Genomic DNA, 19279 nt, shown 5'->3' with positions numbered 1-19279 from the left:
CCCAGGTTGAGAGTGAGCCAAGGCTCTTTGCTTCTTGGGGAATGGGAAGCAGGAAGCCTGCGCTCTGGTGAGTTCCGAGCTTGGATGAACGCTCCCTAAGCCCTCACAGCACTGGTTCACGTAGGCGATTTCAGAGATTACAGTTTAAGAGTTTCTGCCTGTGCCTTACAGAATCATTTTTACTTTCTCCTTAAACCTGTCTGTCTCCCAGTATAATGTGAGTAATTTGGTCAGACTTACAGGCTCCTTCTCTAACACAAAGGCAGGATAACGACCATGGTGGTCAATAAAGGTGTCACATGATTTTGAAGTATGCTAATGTTGAAAAAATACCTCTATCTTAGGAAAGGATTATAACCACTCCTGTTAATAGACACCCTAAATGAAGAAACTATTTTCTCACAGGTTCATGGTCAGCACTGTCATTTTATTTATTTATTTATTTATTTATTTATTTACTTACTTACTTACTTACTTACTTACTTACTTATTTATTTATTGTTATTATTATCAGGTTGTTTTTTCAGATGGGGTCCAACTATATAGCCCTAGCTATCCTAGAGTTTGCTACATAGACTAGGTTGGCCTCAAGCTCAAAGATCCATCTGCCCTTGCCTCTGCCTCTGGCTCCTAACTTTCTATACTATTTTTAGGCCACAAATTCCATTTGTAATCTTACTTCATTGTACATCGTGGCTGCTGGAACTCCAGCCGTCCTGTGTATTTCTCTTTCATGTAAAAAACAAGACAAAAGGGGCCAGTGGCATCCTGAAGGAGCCACAGAAGTCATACCCATGCCATCTATTGTCTAGACTACAGCCAAATGGGCTTGTGGCGCTCCAAGGGGAAGGGTGGCAGAAATACTGCTCTTGGGCAGGTATGTTGAAATGCTCAGTAAAGTTGCTGAGAAAAGGGGAACTAAACAAGTGTGGCAGCTGTAACTGCTACAGGGTCCTGACATCATCAAGCCGTGATATTGTGGGGGACTGTTTAGTACAGAGAACATTTGGACTCACCAGAGTTCAGTTTGAATTTATTGCGTACTCCTGTGTTGCTATGTTATGGAGAACACCAAAAGAAAATGTATGCTTCATTTCTATAGTCAACAATACAGACATAATGAAGAGGGGCTACATGACGGACTTTTGGTTCTTTTTCCCATCCATCTTTGCAATGGGTAAATCCCTAAAGACCAGAATAAGGGGATGAGGAAGCAAGTGTTCACAAGCAATGCTCTTTGCATGCGTGTGCATGTGTGCATGCGTGAGTTCGTGTGTGTGTGTGTGTGTGTGTGTGTGTGTACAGGTATGTGTACACATGTGTGTGTGCAGGTTCATGTGCAGGTATGCAGGCACATGTGTGTATGTGTGAATGTGCTGGTTTATGTGCAGGTATATATGCACATGTGTGTGCGTGTGCATGCATGTGTGCAAGTTTATGTGCAGGTGTGCATGCACTTGTATGTATGTGTGTGAAGGTTTATGTGCAGGTGTGTGTGTGTGTGTGTGTGTGTGTGTGTGTGTGTGTGTGTCCGTCCATGTTGATGTGTGGGTATGCATGCACATGTGTGCATGTCCTTATAGATGGCTAGAGGTCAACCTTGAATGTCATTCTCATGTTCCATATACTTTCCTTTTAAAAACAAGGTCTCCTCATTTTACGTGGAATTTGTTGACTTGGCATACTGGCTGGTCAGTGAGCCCCGGGGACCATCCTATCTCAGACTCCCCCATCCTAGGATTACCAAATAATACCCAGCTTTTTATGCGAGTTCTGATGTCCAAATGCAGATCCTTACACTTGGATCACAAGCACTTGACCAACCAAGCTATTTTGCAAGCCTTAGCATTTTCTTTTTAATGGCATGCTCTGCTGACTATGAAACTCTCACATCTTGATGCTTGGAGGGTCCATGGAATACTACACATACAAATGCTTCAGACCCAAGAGCCACTCAGTAAATAAAGAGGTCATGGATCCCTTTCTTAGAAGGCACTGAAGAGCAATGGATTCTGGGGCCAGGAAAGTGCATGTGTCTTGCTTTTGTTGAGTTCCTGCTATAAGGAGAGCTAGATATAAAAGTCTTCCCACCTCAGAACATTAGCACTCTGAGTTCCCACCAGGGCTGTGGACTCTTCCTGCCAAGTCATATGCCCAGGTGGAGGAGGAGACTTCTGAATGGCTGAATGGAGTTCAACTAATTGTTCCTTCTTTAGAAATTTCTGGATGTCTTGGAGAAAATGGGAAGCCTGCTGGGCTGCTGAGAGGAAGTAGTAGGATAGCTGTAAAACTCTGAGATGGTGCACAGTGGGCCAGTAGGATGACCTACATGGTTATAAATGCACATTGCAGGGTCCACACCTGCCACGTTAGAAATCAGGTGAGTCCAGTGCAAGCTACAGTAGGCAACCTGCTGCGCTAAACCAGGTGTTTTATACAGCTGCAGTGGCAGCAGCTGCTGCTTCTGTTACAGCTGCTCTTTCTCCTCACTCTTTTTACAGTGGATGATTTTCTCCTGAATGCAGTCATCAACTCTAGCTCCCATCTCCACCCAGACAGAAATATTGTCAAATGTGCAAGTCCATCAGACAAGCCCAGTCTTCACAACTGGGTGAGGCCTTGCTTTGTACAATGAGTTTACACACTGGGTGAAGCTCTTACCATCCATCCAACACAAATGGAAGCTGCTGCCAAGCTGCCTAGACCTCGAGTAATGTCTTAGATAAAAGTCTCCAGCAGCTTAATTTCTCAGGCAATTTAATGTGTTCCCATCACTTTCATGCAGGCAGAGTGAACCCAGTGTGACTTCACCCAGGCAGAATCACGGGACACCCTTAACTGGAAACACCTGAGTAGAACGAAGCTTCTAGCGCATTTAGCGTGGTCACTTTTGAAGAACAACTCAATTAGCAGTGCTATCGACATGCCAATTGATTAAGAGCCTGCTAATGATCGTTAACTGATAAAACTATTCGGTTTGTGTATTTACTTATAAAATGAATACATGAACGTGTTTGGGCTAAAATAAGCCTTTTGTGGGTTTTCTTGAGGTAGTGTCAAATTGAATTTTGTAGTTTTGAAAAGTAGACTTCATAGTTTCTCATTTCCATTGGTTCGGTTGATGCTTATTTGGGGCCGTCCTGTGACTATGGCAGGGGACGCCAGGTGAGATGCATGCAGCCTCCATTGACCAGGGAGTCATAAGAACTGTTTCTTCCCCTAGTTAATGACCACCATTATCCCTATTCCCATTAGAACTTCTAGAACCCAACCCTGCAGAGATGAAGAAACCAATATGACAGGCCCTCAACAGGTTTTGGAGAGGATTAGAAGTCAGTGAAGGGCTGAGTCATCCTTTTCCTCAGAGCCCACAGTGTCACCTGCCTCGGGACAGGCAGGAACTTGGAAGATCATTAATTGATGTGAACTGATTTGTTTTGAGAAGCATCAACTTGCTTAGAAACGTATTCAGTCCTCCATCAGTGTTGGTGACCTTGGAAGAGGAAGTATTTTAGCAGATTCTGTATGTGAAGATTAACGAGATACTGGGAGAGAGGATGGATTTCAGTGGTGATCATCAGATGTGAATTTAACAGGTAACATCAATTGTCCAGAAAAGAAAGAGCTATATTACCAGAAAGCAGTCACTGCCTCTGTTGACTCAATAAGTCTCTCCAGAGTTCTCTGTGGGTGCCCACCTCACCTTGGAACCCCTTTGTCCTCTAGTCTTCATCTTGTGTAGAGCTCTTTGCGTCCCATCTCCCAGTGCAGACCCAGCCCAAGACAAGTACCAGGACCTTTCTCTGAGGAATTTATAGTTAAGAAAAGCTACTTTGGGACAGACTGTTGAACTGAAGCAGTGCTGGGAGAAACCTTCAGCGCTGTGCAGGTTTTACAAGGAGAAGAGAGCGGAAGTCAGAGGATTCTAGGATGAGAGAGATTGAAAAGCTGAGGAGAAAACACATACCTTCATAATTTGACATTCCCTCCTTAGAAATTCAGCTCATTTTGATAGGACTATATTCCTTGCAGCCTATTATTCTTGCTTGGGCTTAGACATGTGGCTCCCAGATTTTGTCTCACTCTCTACACAACCAATGTTGCTACAAGTCCTAACATGAAAGAAAGGCCGTTGTATTAGTCAGGGTTCTCAAAATGAACAGAACTGATAGAATGAATTGTGCATAGTGTGTGTGTGTGTAGTTGAGATTTATTGGAATTATAGTCTGTGGTCACAGTAGTCCAACAATGGCTGTCTCCTGATAGGCCAAGAACCCAGCAATTGTGCAGTCCGTGAGATGGGATGTCTTAGCAGTCACCATCTGGTGCTGGAGTCCCAGGGAAGTCTTAGGGAGCTGTTGGTTTCCAGCCTACATTGAAATCCCAAATACCAGCCCAGCAAAGGGATGCCTCAGTGACGGGATAGATGAGCTTGTCAGTGAGAGTGAGAGCAAGCAGTCAAAAACCTTCCTCCTTCCACGTCCTTTTATGGGAAGTGTCATCAGAAGCTGTGACCCACATTTAGGTTACGTCTTCCTATCTCAAATGAGCCAGTCAGGAAAAATCTCTCATGGCCATTCCCAGCTGCTTGAGTTTTAGTTGATTTCAGATGTAGTCAAATTGGCAGCCATTATGGCTGTGAAACATCCAGAATATTCCATCTTGATTAGCTCGGTCTGGGTAGTTCATCATTATGCATTTCTGTCATATGAACCCCCTCTCATTTAGTCCTCATGATCTTACGATGAACCTGAACACTTATGTGCCTTGCTTGGGAACCTTACAGAAGGGAAATGGCAGGGCCCCAGTGAGAGGTTCATATCTATCTGCCATGCTGTGGAGGGTACAGAGAGGATCCTGCCCTGGAAAAATATGGGCAGCATCACAGCGGGCTTGGTTTGATGTACCACTAAAGTGGGGCTCTTGGGAATGGCGGCTGCAAAGATAATGAGCAGTGACTGACAGGAAGGTCAAGGGAGCTCCAGCTGTCTCTGTTACTGAGCGTGGCGGGGATTTATCTCATGTTAGCTGATGCTTTATGATTGTGAAACTTTTAAGAATGACTAGAGCAAAGCTGCCTTTTTTCTTCATTTTTACCTACCCCTCCCCCGCCCTCCCACTCCCCCCTCCCCCTGCCCTCCCCCCCCATTACTGTTGAGATAGGGTTTCACTATACAGCCGAGGCTTCCAATCCTCCTGCCTCATCCTCACAAGTTCAAGGGTTACAGGCATGTGGCCTGTGTCTTGGAAGATCTTTAAACAATGTTCTGACTCAGGGGCAAAGCTCAAGTGCCAAACTACAGATACTGGGTCCCTCTTCCTTATATCTGGCGGATGTCCAGTGAGGCATATGGTACAAGGACTCTCAGAAGACGTTCCCAGAATAGTGTGGTCATCAGATGGCCAGATAACCAGCCACTAATCTCAAGCTAATTTGTGATATGAGCTGTCACTTCTTGGGAGTGCTAGCCATCTGTGACCTGCCTACGAAACTCAGAGCGGATCCATCCATCCAGGCCATGGCTCCCTGCCAGCCACCTCTAAGGAGGGATTACAGCAACTCAGACTTCCTTCCAAAAACCAGCTAGTCAGCAACATGGAGTCTGTGGTTACTTTCAGGACTAGATTCAGAGGATTAGAGGCACATCACGGTGAATGGTTCCTCTTATTTTAAAATAAAGATGGCTTTCACATTTCTTAAACCTTGTCATCTCAAACCTTGTCATCTGCTTGTCCTGCTAACACTCATAACTTGGTTTCTAGAGATCCAAGTGGACAGGGCTTTTATAGCTCTTCGCCCCAGCATTCCTGGGACATTGGTTCATATCCACCACTCCTAATGCCAAGGACTGAGAGGAAGCATGCAGAGGGCAATATGGAGTATGAGCATGTAACAGTGTTAGAGCCCAGACTCTCACTCCAGCTCATTGAATAAGTGTGTTGTTTCACGAGAGTGGATTACCCTGCTCTGTGGGAGATCTTTGAAGCATCCTCCATGGTGTCTGAGCCTAAAGGGATTTCTTTCCTCTTCTATAAAATTGCACACCTTGGATTATAGCAGACTGTCGGGCTGGCATCTGTGTGTCTGTCTCTATATGTGTGTGTGGGGGGATATATGTATTCGTTTGTGTGCATATGTACATATATGTGCATATGGAAGCTAGAGGTCAACTATGGGTATTTTTTTTCTGTTCACACTCCAACTTTTTTTTGAAGACAGGGTTTCTCACTGAGCCTGGAACTTACTAATTGCTAGGCTAGCTAACCAATGAGATCCAGAGGTCTACCTATCTCCCTAACGCTGCTCTGCATTGCAGATGCATGTTATTCTACAAGCTTTTTATGATGACACAGAGGCTCCAAACGCAGGTCCTTATGCTCGTCCCTGATTGAGCCATGCCCCAGGCCCTTTCCGGTCAGTTTGACTCCTGTTTATTTTTCAGGTGACCTGATAGTGTTGATACCAGCTAGAGAATGGGTTCTTTTTCTTCCTCAGTTAAAGAATTAAAATACAAGAAGACATCACGTGCATAGATGTGTATAGGCAGGCAAGCATTGTAGACTTCTCATGTCAACATGGGTTGAGCGTATCTTACCTAGAGAGTCTCCTGTCTCCTGTTTCTACTGCTCTAAAGGTGTCTGTGTCACTTCCGTAGGAAGGACTTGGTCTTTGCCTCTGTCCACGAGCACAGCAATATCTAAGAACCAGAGGAGCAGAGAGTTTGCTGTGAGACTGAGTCTCCTAGGATGGCAGAAGCTACACCCATAAAGCCTCACCAACCAACATGGCTGCCCTCTACCCTCTGGAAGCACTGACACACATAAACTCACACATGCACACACACATACACGTAAACATATAACAAATAAATATTTTAATTAAAGATAGAATTATACCATCTTCTTCCCTTTTCTTCCTCCAATATGTATTATATAATATATTTAAGATAAATATATATTTAGAATAATAAAAATATTTTAAACATATATTAATTCACAAAGAAGTAAAAAAAAAGAAAGAAACTCACTGCCTGCTGCTGTAACTGAGCCTGTTATGTTTTGCATTCAATGTCCTAGGGGTTCACAGCCTCAAAAGAATATCTGCCTTCTTTTCTTAGGCAAAATTGGATTGCTTGGTACTTTCTCCAATGTTTAGGAGTGAACTTCAGAAGCTGCAGGAATGCATCAGGTCTAACGAGCGGCATTTTAGGAGACCAGAGGTGCTTGTGCTGCTGATGTTGAGTTCCGTGCTCACAAGCTGGCACTGAGTCTCTTACCAGTGCTACCTGCATTGAAAACAGCTCAGACCTGGAGGGCTTTTGACGTAGGTGGAGGCTGAGACACCCAAGTACCTGCAGAGTGCCAGAGAAAGGTTTGAGAGCAGTATTTAGGCAGGCACTGACACATCCCTTGGCTACAGAAGTGCCTCCCATGGGACAGCGGCACAGAAAATGGTAAAGCAACACTCTGGGAGTCGACTGGGAAAGCTTGCCCTCTGGCTTCACCTGTGCATTTGTGAATTTTCCTTTGATAAGGAATTTCTTAAATTTTCTTTTCCCCTTCCAGAGAGGGATAGCCCCAAGTGAGGGGCAATTCACTTGGCTCTGTCTTTTAGGATGCCCTTCCGTGCGTTCGATGGGACAGACAGCAGTTGGCTGTCTTAAGGGGTGGTAGGAGCAACGGAAGCAGCTGGAGTTCCACTGTGAGCCTTCCTCAGGGTGGCGAGGGGTGGTGGCACTTGGAGTGAGTAATGGGCAAGCGCTCTGTGTGTTCTGTCCCTCAGGTGCACCAGTATTATAGCTGCCTCCCAGAAGAGAAAGTTCCCTATGTCAACAGCCCTGGAGAGAAATTGCGAATCAAGCAGCTACTGCACCAGCTGCCACCCCACGACAATGAGGTAAGGTGCTCGGAGGGGGCTTTGTTGGTTTCCAGGGCCTTCTGTGAATTGTCCCTCTTCCTAATCATTGTGGTCAGTAAGATTGTTGCCAAAAATAACTTCCAGCAATTGGTATTAAATTTAGGCTTCGTTAGAATCTAAAGAAACTGGTTGATATTTCTGGAGAGTGCTCCCCAACCCACCCTACCACCCCCAAATAACAGTCTCATCCTGGACTGGGTTAGACTCCAAGCCTGGCATGACTGAATAGTACAGAAAACAGGAAGCACTAGTGTTTGGAGCTCAGGCCAGTGTCCTCTGACTTGACTGTGTCCCGTCAGCCACTGTGGGAGTTGGGAGGATGACTAAGGTCCACTTCATGCCCAGAAGAAACACTGCGAGTCTCTCCAAGTCTCGGGGTGATTTCCTAAGAAGTGAATGTGCAGGTTCCCCATGTCAAGGGCAGCCAAAGTTGCAGGTCTAGATTGGCAGTTCTCACTAGGATTTCTATCAAGCCAACGTCGACCTTGGTAGAGTCATCCACCTTTATTTTGGAAGTATTGTGAGCATTCCTTTTTCCTAATCACCAAAGCTCAGCTCTGTAAGCAGGCATGTATTTATTTAATTTTTGATTATTTTGATTTTTTGAGGCTGGCTTTCACTTTTGCCAGGATAACTCAGAACACTGTCAGCAGCTCAGTGAGCTCTCAGATCTCCCCTCTCTGAGGCCTGAGTGCAGATGACCTACAGTGCCTGGCCAGCGTCACTTATTATCAAGATGACGTTGATCCTAGGGAAGAAATCTGTAAGCAAGCTTTTAAAAGATCGTGTTAGGCTTCTAAGCTGGAAATTAATTTGTAGGTATCTGGTTTTAAGAATCTTACAGATTTGCACTAGTTAGCTCTATATTTAAAACAAAAGTATAATTAATTTTAAACTGAAAGAAAGAATTACCCCTGTAGAGAGGAGCTGGAAACCAATTTCTACCAACTCATCACATACATGGCCTGAGTCCCAGGGGACATATTTGCATAAAAGGGAATAATTTGTTTTTACATTTACATGTAGTGTGTGTGTGTATATGTGTGTGTATGTGTGTGTGTGACACACACATACCACAGCATGTGTGTAAAGGTCAGAGAACAGTCTGTGGGAATTGGTTCTCTCTTTGTACCATGTGGAGGGATCAAACTCAGGTTCAGAGCATCATGTTTTGCAGCAAGCCCCTCCACCCACTGAGCCGTCTTGCTGACCCCAAAGGTGACGATTTGAGCTGCTCATACTAAGGAACTGAGTAGACTGTAGCACAGCCCTTGCCTAACATGTGCAAAGCCCTGGGCTTAGTCCTCCACACTGCAGAAATAAATAGATGAATCTGAATGAGTGAGACAACATCTCAGAAACTAAGGCAACTCCCTAGAAAGCTGCGATTCTCTCTCCTGCTGCTTATTTCATAGTTCATAAAGCACACACGAAAGTTAGCTGCTTTAAAGATGAAAGCAAGCATTGTAACCGGATGCCCAGTTAACTCATCTAGACGTGAAAATGCAAGTTTTTACAAGCAGGAGGGGTGCGCCTGTTTTTAAAAGCAAGCCCATAAAATGCCATTGGTGAAACCATGTTTTCTGGGCTGTTGGGTTTCTGGAACATTCCCCTGAAGAGTTTTTTTTTTTTTAAACTATCATTCGAGGGAAGACAATGATGGGCCCCATGCTTGTAGTGGTTCATTCTGTTTATGCTTAACTGAACTCTCATTAAATAGACATCACTTGGATCACGATCCCATGATGGTAGAATGTATAGTTGGAAGCCAGTGGACAGGATTGATTCATTTGGCATGGTCATATATGGCCTCTTCCAAAGACAGAGATTGACTCTGAAGCAAAGACTTAATGGTTCTCTTTTCATGTAGACAACACAATTTGAGCAGACATAGCTGCTCTGACTTTCAGATTAGCACACACTAGTCCTCACTGAAAACTTTTCCTGACTTTATAAAACTTTATGAAAGATTGTCTGAGCAATGCAGCCAACATCTCTGATATCTGGATTACTCCAGAAGAAATCATGAAGTGCTTTAGGACCACATATCCCAAAGGAAGGTATAAGCATGACTAAGGGTGGGATTTGAGCATGGTAGTATGCGACATTGAATCTGTAATGAGAGCTTATTTCTTTTTATATCACATTTCATCTTTGTGATGCCATAATTGGATAAGGAGAAATGCTCAGCCTGGTCCTAGCAGGTATCCTAATGCCACTACAGCCTGCTCTGTTCTCCCACTTTAAGTAAGAACATCAATTTTAGCATCTGCTGAAGATGCAGTGGTCATCTGGAGGAAACAGTATGGTTTTGTTCTCTGATTTTAGAGTTACCGTCCCATCTTTACGGGGACTGATTTTCCTATATGTAGCCATAGTCTGCTTTCCTCTTAAGTAAATGTATCCAAGTTTCTTAGCATGAGTCATAGTTAAAAGTAGCATCGATAAACAATAGCCCAGGATCATGACACAGTCACCAAAGGGCAGAAACAGTGGCACAGCATGACAGATTCTGAATGCAGATGCCCTCGCTGTCCCTCCCTTAATTCTTTGACACTCTGTGTTTTAAAAAAGAAGAAAGTGTCTTTCTCCTATTGTCACACTAGTAGAAAGCCAAGTGAAAGTCCACCTATTCTTGCTTCCCAACAGAGGATGGAGACCAGATGATACACTCATACTGACAGCCAGATTGCCACCATTCTTCAGTGCAGGGGTCATTCTCATTGACACAGACACACAAAGCCTTCAGCTCCTTACAGTTTGGAAAGGAGAATGTTCCCAGAAATTGTCAGCTCAGATCCACTCTTGGTGACTTAGATCTGCATGCGGGAAGGGTGTGAAGGGTGGGGAGCTGTTCTTGAACACCTAACCTGCCTGAGGCACGAACCCCAGAGTTCACAGCCTTTAGAAAGCCTATTTGCTTATCGCCCTTCTCGGTGCTGGCTCACCTTGATTAGTTAGCTCCACGCCTGGACTTGGTAATTAATGTTTCAGCAAGTGTCAAACCGAGTAGCCGAGTTTCTGTGAGCCCGGGATGGGGACTTCAGTACTTCCCTGGAGCAATGAAGCCTCCTCTGTGCTGTCCTGTGTGTTCAGGTTCGGTATTGCAACTCCCTGGACGAGGAGGAGAAGCGGGAGCTGAAGCTGTTCAGCAACCAGAGGAAACGTGAGAACCTGGGCCGAGGCAATGTCAGGCCCTTCCCCGTCACCATGACAGGGGCTATTTGTGAACAGGTGAGGATGGACTGGGGCAGGGAAGAGGATCATTCTCCAATTATTGCATTAAACACATGGTGTGTGCTCATCCCTCTGTTAGGCCTTGAAGGTTCAGCAGTGTGCATCAGACATGAGAGATAGTTTTCCTCATGTAAAGAGGTACGAACCAGGGAAAGACGTCAGGCAAAAATCAAATCAGCAAAGTAGAAAAACAGCAGCAGGGAAGGGGGCAAGAAAGACTAGGAAGGCAGGGTGGCTGCAGTCTTGAGCAAGGTGGTCAGAGAAGGCTACACCGAGAAAGTGGTATCTTGAGCAAAGGCATGCAGAGACGTACAGAGGAAGACAAGTGCAGACCTTCCCTCAAGGCAGGAGGATAGCTCCTGTGTACAGAGAAACAGTAAGCTGGCCATGACTGGATCCGGAGGAGCAAAGGGAAGGAATGGCAGATCAAGACAGAGTTCATGGAGAGCCATATAAACAATTGGAAGGACCACACAGAGTAATGGCTTCATCCTTTGAAAATAGTTATCTGGACCATGAGTTTCTCATCCAGGATCATTCCAGTACGGATGACCTTTAAAGGGACCTTATGGAGAGGATGGCACCTAACCTTATTCTCAGTTTGAAGGTCTGAGAAACCCCATGCCATCTCCTTAGGACATCAGTGAGTTGAAGAATCCAGATGTACCTTTCCCTACTCTGCTGTAGCATGCTTAGGGCATGGTGGAGGAGAGTGCTAAAGCAGGACAAGCTTCCTGCCTGGGCTAACCTCACCCCGCCTCCCTACCATTCCTGCTTTCTATGGGAGCCCACCATTTCCTACCCTTCTCTAAATCTCCCCAGTTTTCGTGCAGCTCCTTCTAACGCAAGCTTTGGGTAACGGTCCGGCTACCCTGGTGAGAGGAAGCTGGAGACTATCTTTTAGGAGCAGATAGTTCTTAGAATCCCATTTTGAGATTTCACCAGAGCAACTGAAAGAATCTGGTAGTGGATGGTAAAACTGCTTGACCAATGAGGGGCCAATGGGTCATCATCCTTGCAAAGAGCCCTTGAGACTAATTCCTGAGATGTAAGTGGTTCGTGCTCATGGTATAAGATTCACTGTGCTCAGTTCAGTGCCTCACCCACTCTCAAATCAGACTCCTCATGACTGGGGCTTACTTAGAGGGGAAGAAAAGTCAGGCCCACGTCTGTGCAGAATAATGTCAGGAGTGTTGAAGCAGAAAGGCCTACCATACAAAACCTTTTGAAATGATTGGAGGAGGGGATCATATATGATTAGGTGTGTGGATGCTTTAGTTGACCTTTCATAGTCACCGAAGAGAGGGTTGTTGCCCTCTGTATTGTAGTATTACATGCACAAGCTATTAGAAGCCAGTCCTCTAGTCTGTGCCCTTACTGTATGAATCATATTAGGTCAGACAAGATCCACACTGGGCTTTGGAGGCACCATTTTTACTCCCTAGTCATTATCTGTAGAACTCATCCATCTCTGTGAGCCATTCTGCTAGACACATGTCACGACCTCATGGCCAATACCATAATGAACAGAGAGCATCTTTATAAGCCCCAACCCCTCCTCCTCCTCCAAGACCCTCAGAACATAACTGTATTCTAACCCCAGCTGTAAGCATGAGTCATCGGTCATTTCTGCTTTGTATACTCTGGGCTTGAAGAGTAGTGCCTTTCCATCAAGATTGTATGAAGAGATGCTAGTAGAGAGCTAAAAGGCACGCCTGGAAGGCATAGGAAAAAGGAAGAAGCTATTTAAGAGTAAATGGATTTTATGTGTCCAGTCCCTCCCATTCAGCAATGCAGGCCCCCTCCCCAGCCAAGCCCTCTCTGTATCCTCTCCTGATGATGTTAATGTGGCTGTGCCTCTGCATGCACTTTCAGAAATGTAGGAGATGCTTACGCTTTCTTTCCGTGCCCTGTACGTCGGCTTGATGGCTGCAGATCCCCTTGTACACTACCATACTGAGAATCCATCTCTCAAACCTTTTGTTTATCATTCTCTGTTACTTAAGTTGTCTTACTTAGGCCCTGGGGTGGGAGCTCCTAGAAAGAACAAGGGAAATCTCTACCAGGTATGTAAAACAAGGAACACACTAACTCGTATGCATATAGCTCCCCAGTAGCTAGCTGTTGGTAATAGCTGGATCATTCTTTCATGACTGTGAGAGCTACCGCTGATGTTGCTGCTATGTGTTTCCCTCACAGTGTGGAGGTCAGATTAAGGGCGGCGACATCGCTGTGTTTGCATCACGTGCTGGCCATGGCATCTGCTGGCATCCACCATGCTTTATATGCACAGTCTGCAATGAGCTTCTGGTTGACCTGATCTACTTTTACCAAGATGGGAAGATCTACTGTGGCAGGCACCATGCTGAGTGCCTGAAGCCGCGCTGTGCAGCCTGTGATGAGGTCAGAGCCCCATCCTTGTGTGTGAATATTTTAACTGTTCTGGTATATTCATGGAAGGTAGGGATGGCAACTTCAGTGTCATGATGTCTCTGTCTCTGTGTCTCTTTGTCTCTCTCTCTCTCTCTCTCTCTCTCTCTCTCTCTCTCTCTCACACACACACACACACACACACACACACACTCACACATTTACATTTCCCATAGACTATTCCCAGTGTCCTCACCCCTCTCCACCATCCCTATGTTGTACCACATCATATGACATCACGTCCTACCATACTCATCATTGGATTCAGAGACTTGTGTAGGAATAGGCACAACCACCGAAATTCTCAAATGGCATGTAACTGGTACAAGGCCTCATATAATTAAACATACAGGGGTTGAGGATTTAGCTCAGTGGTAGAGCGCTTGCCTAGCAAGCGCAAGGCCCTGGGTTCAGTCCCCAGTTCCGGAAAAAAAAAAACAAACATACAGACCTGCGCACACATTCAAACATACAATAAATAAAAACATAAAATGAAGAAGCCATTGAGCAACTTTAGATTTCAGCTAAAAATCTGGAAAGTCCACATCTGAAATAGAGCTCCACTCCTAGAAGATTCTCTGGAAAACGTGGTTAGAGAGGGGAATAAAGTGGATTGTGGTGTTTGGGTTTTCTCTAGAGGTCAGTGGATAGCTCTCTGGATCCTTCCACCCCTGCTGCTACAGGTATTTGAAAGCTCTGTCCTAAGAAATCAGAATGGCATGCAATTGCCAATTTACCCCCACTAGACGCATACCCAAGTAACAAGAAATCGTTGCACTACGGAGTAGCAAGCTTGCCTTCACTGTAGAATCTGGAAAGAAGAGTGTTGTAAACCTGACCCCTTACAGGAACCATTTAGGGGAAAGTCTTAGACAAGGGTCTCCAATCTACAGAGAAGCTCCGTGCTTCTGTCTGAGCTTATAAACAGGTGTGGAAGCAGTACTCTCTCTGCCTGTCTGATCCACCAGAACAAGGATATTTGTCTCTTATAAACTGCCTCGGGGAGGGGATCCACTTTTCTAGTGATTTGGCGAGCCTTTACTAACGTAGATTCTGATGGGAAGGTTGAAGTGTTCAACTCTCCAGCCCCTGCTGGCACACTGGATGTGGGCCAAACTCTGGGGACGCCATGCAGTCTTTTGCCTTCTGGCTCAGACACACAAGTGCACATTCATGAAGCTGAACCAGAATCTCTACTACCTGATCCTGAATCATGTTCGGCAACCAAAAAGTCAGTAACTATGTCCACCAGACACCATTCTCTTCCTCTTAACCCTTTCTCCCAGCCTTGTCCCTGTCCCTGTCCCTGGATTCAAGAACGCTAGACATCTTGAATCATTTTATATAATGTGTCTTTTTGTATATTGCTGCTTCCACCTAGCAGTGTTTTGAAAATTAATTTATGTTATAGCAAATATTAGCACTTCATTCCTTCTCGTGGCTGAGCAATTAAATGACTCTACATGAACGGTTTCCTGAATATATCACATTTGGCTGAGCCGTTTAGTACCTAAGGATTATTTGCTTTTTCTTTTAACAGTGATGAACCATGCTACTTAGGAACATTTATGCTTAAGTCTAGGCACACATGAATTTTACATCTTGAATGCTTTTCATGATAACTCTAAGCCTTGCTTCGGAGAGAAGGTCAGACTATCTTCTAAAGCGTCTGCTCCACTTTCCCACTCACTGTCGAGGGAAGACAATTCCAGTTCCCACATGCTCGCTTTAATTCTATAATTGTATTCTTTTTTATTATAGCCATCCTATCTAGGTATAAAAGATACCACAAATGCTATCTGAATTCATAATTTTCTAACCACTAATAATGTTGGGAACTTTTAATTATTTTTGTCTATTCATTTATTAATTTTGAGGGGAGAGAACTATGGATCTGAAAGCCTTTGCTCATTTCTCGCAGTTGGATTAATTTTTTTTACTACCTGTGAGGTTGTTCAGAGGATCTGGATACAAGTCTGTTACCAGGGACATGGTTCATAAATATGACCTTCTTGTTCTCTGTCTCTATTTTTACTTTCTTATTGATATCCTTTGAAGCATAGAAGTTTTTGGTTTTGATAAAGTCCATCTGATCTATTGTTTACGTATATTATGTGCAGTTGTGTTGCCATATTACCAAACAATCACCTTGTCAAAGATCAAGAAGATTTATAATTATAGATTTTTTTAAAAAAAATTTATTACTCTTTTTTCTGTTAGGTCATTGATACCCTTTCAGTTAATTTTTGTTAATGTTGAGAGGTGGGGAGTCAACTGATATTTTACATAAGACTTCTAATTATCCCAGCCATATTTATTGAAGACTATTCTTCCTCTATAGTATAGTCTTAACAAAACTTTTGGCAACCAAGTGCCATGCATATACATAGACACATGCACACAGACAAGCACACGTACACACACATATGCAGTCGTATGCTCACATGCACACACATGCATGCACACAAGTCTTGATCTCTCAATTCAGAGAGCTTATCCATACGTTAGTTTTTATGGCAATACCACACTAAACTGACTACTAATAGCACCATGATAAATTTTGAAATATATGCTTTGAAATTGAAAACAACTCTGATGAGTCAAAGCCTAAAACACTTCTCAGGGCGGGGAGAGTATTAGACATGAAGGTGACCAATTCCGAGGCACTAGGGCTCATTGAAGACCGACTGGCCACTGGAAGAAACAGTCACTTTCCTTAGCTAAAGATTCCTGTCATAGATGAATGCAATCCAAGCAATGCCCAATTTTGTGGTTTCAGGAAGAGAAAGAAGAGCGTTCCAAGGATTCATATGACATTTCCCACTTTAGAAAACACCGTGTATCAGCCAAATGAAGCGAGTGCCTATGAGCTATTTTTATTTTGCTTTATGTTCCCTGTGGTAGACCATTGGCCCTCTACAAAACTGTGGAACCGAATTAATTGTGCTTCAGGAAGATGAAGTTGTGGAGCTTGTACATATGTGGAATAAGCTTACAAAGATACAGTGTCGTTTGATAGTTTGTGGGTCACCCTGCTTTCTATCTCTCTAGTTTGGGGCTTTGTAACTTCCTCCAATGTGGGCTCATGATGTCTTATACACTGACCTGGTGGCTTCCCGTCTCCAGATCATCTTTGCAGATGAGTGCACAGAGGCTGAAGGACGACATTGGCACATGAGACACTTCTGCTGCTTCGAGTGTGAGACAGTGCTGGGGGGCCAGCGCTACATCATGAAGGAGGGAAGACCCTACTGCTGTCACTGCTTTGAGTCCCTGTATGCAGAATATTGTGACACCTGTGCCCAACATATAGGTAAGGTTGTGCTTGGCATTTAGCTTGATCTGTCTGAGGAGACCTCAACCTGCCATAGTTTGAATCCCTTTGGGTACAATTAATTTACACACACACACACACACACACACACACACACACACACACACACACACACACAACCTCTTACCAGTTTAAGTGAAAAGGAATCTCTTCACTCATTTTACTAGACAAGCCAGGGTATTTGGCTTCAGGTAGAGGTGGATGAAGGGTTAAACAAAGCCTATTGTTTTGTTTTTCTCCTGTGTCAGCTCAGTTTGCCTTCTATCAGCATCTTTTGGGAGCAAGTGATCTTCAGGTGGTGATTGAGATGTTTCTCTAGTTATTACTACCTTACATATTACATATCTTAACACTTGCATTCTCAAAAGGAGGAAGGAATTGGCTATACCAATTTCCAAGTCAGTTCCTCTGGATGGAATCTTATCAACCCTGGCGTGGCCATGGATCCTACTTCAAGTGGGACTATGTGGTATACTCTTCCATGCTCTGGGAAGTGTGACGCTCCAAAAGGAAACTTGAGGAGAAGACACATCCCCCAACAACCTTTGGGACAAAACCAGAAATGGGCAGAGAGAAGGGTGTGGGGTCCTTTGGTAAAGGACAGTCACTAGCTTCTAGCAAGTGTGCCTTCTAGAAACTCAACAACAGAGAGCTAAGCCAAAGGCAGAGAAGAAACAAACAGTCCACAAGCTGCGTGCTCCCAGTTTGTGAAAGCCAGGAGGTGATGAGAATCATCCCAATTTGTTCAGCCCTTCAGCAGGTCAGCTTTTGTCAGACAGGCTTTCTTCTTGCCTTCTCTGGCATCTTGGGAATGCAACACTTTTTTAAGAAATGGTTTCTGAGGGTTGGGAATTTAGCTCAGTGGTAGAGTGCTTGCCTAGTAAGCACAAGGCCCTGGGTTCGATCCTCAGCTCTGAAAAAAAAAATGGTTTCTGTGGACAAATGTCTGTGGTCATAGTGTGACCTTCCTCTGGTCATAAAACTCCAAGAAGCTTTATTTAGAAGTTGCCAATGCCATACCGGCAGTGAGGAGATGTGGAGACCCTCCATGTATGACTCCATTTTGCTCCAATTAGCTTCTGTAAGGATCCAAAGAAGAACCTTCTCCCTGGGATTCATCAGAAATGATAGACTTAATATTGCCTACTGGTGACAGCAAGTCCCCCAAGTCCCCTTCCTCTCACTAAATGACCCCTTGACAAGGTGCCCAGAAACCTTTCTGTTTACAGGATTGTCACAGTAGACATGCCGATGGTCTTTGGTGCTTTGAAGTAGGAATTGTGACTGAACATGTAAGGCAGGGAAGTGGGTGGGACCATAGAAGGAACAGCAGTGCCATGTGTTGACCCCAGGTTGTGAATGCATGGACACCACCTTCTTGATAGCCTTTCTGTATCCTTTCTCTTTCCACAGAGGCCATGAGCCTTGTCACAGATGGCTACTTGTAGGTTTCTCCCAGAAGTTTAGGAAAGAAAAATTCATTGCAGACTAGGTCATGTGTACCTCAAATGGCCCCTCTCTCTGTCTTCTGTCTTCGTTCAGCTGTCCACAGCTTTTATTGGCATCCCCCCCTTCCCCTCAAATCCATAAAAGGCATCCATCCATATTTCCCTGCCTGCAGTCTGTCGGCTGCTATAGTTAAAGTTGCTGTCCCTGAGTTTTAAAGGCTACTTTTCTGCAAAAAGTAATTTCTCTAGGGCAGCAAGATCCTGTTGTGTGTATCATGTATACCCCAATCTTCGATGCCGCACTTCTGACCATACTGTACAAATATTCCATATTTATGCAGCTGCTCAGAGCAGATCCTACATCAGGCAGCCGTTGCCAAGGCAACGGGACTCTTGCTTGTGCATAGCAGAGTAAACAGTCTTATAAACAGACGAGGCTGTGGTGGCTGCAGATGCGTGCTCCTTTAGAGAAGTGCTTAGAGGGCTTAGAGGGGAGATTCTTTAAGAAAGCATGCTTAGATGTTGAACACAGAGCCCTTTTCCAGATGTTTGGAGTTCAGGAGCAGTTCAGAACACCATCTGACATTGATGATGTTTATCAGAGGCAATGTTCAGCTGCCTGCTGGGCTGCTTTGTAATTTGCCTCCCCCTCACTCCTGCCTCTCCCCACCCTGCCCTGTGAGGCCCTATCCCAGAAAGCTTCATCTTCCTCTGATACCTCTGAACGCATTCCCTTGCATCATAGTGGTGGACAGGGCAGAGGACCCACCCTTCCAAGTTCTCTGGTAGAGAGGTGGCAAGGATACAGCTGTGGGTTACCATACTAAGTACCTGCCTGTAGTCAATGATCCCAGGCAGCTGAGGATACAAAAATAAGCTCTCAGGACTCTTGACGTATGGAAGAAAAACTGC

At 44.6% G+C, this 19279-nt stretch overlaps 1 protein-coding gene across 5 annotated transcripts in view; it reads left to right on the top strand.

Moving 5' to 3' along the window:
* Prickle2 (prickle planar cell polarity protein 2) overlaps positions 1-19279 on the top strand; it is a 345167-nt gene that overhangs the window by 268288 nt on the left and 57600 nt on the right. For all 5 annotated transcript variants that reach the window (XM_087657555.1, XM_087657554.1, NM_001107876.3 and 2 more), the window contains 4 exon segments: positions 7784-7897; positions 11015-11152; positions 13355-13558; positions 16712-16898. In XM_087657555.1, the coding sequence (XP_087513681.1) occupies positions 7784-7897; positions 11015-11152; positions 13355-13558; positions 16712-16898 (643 nt within the window).

Source organism: Rattus norvegicus, chromosome 4 (genome assembly GCF_021556685.1).
Source record: "Rattus norvegicus strain SHRSP/BbbUtx chromosome 4, alternate assembly SHRSP_T2T, whole genome shotgun sequence".
Taxonomy (NCBI): domain Eukaryota; kingdom Metazoa; phylum Chordata; class Mammalia; order Rodentia; family Muridae; genus Rattus; species Rattus norvegicus.
This window is presented reverse-complemented; position numbering and strand designations above follow the sequence as displayed.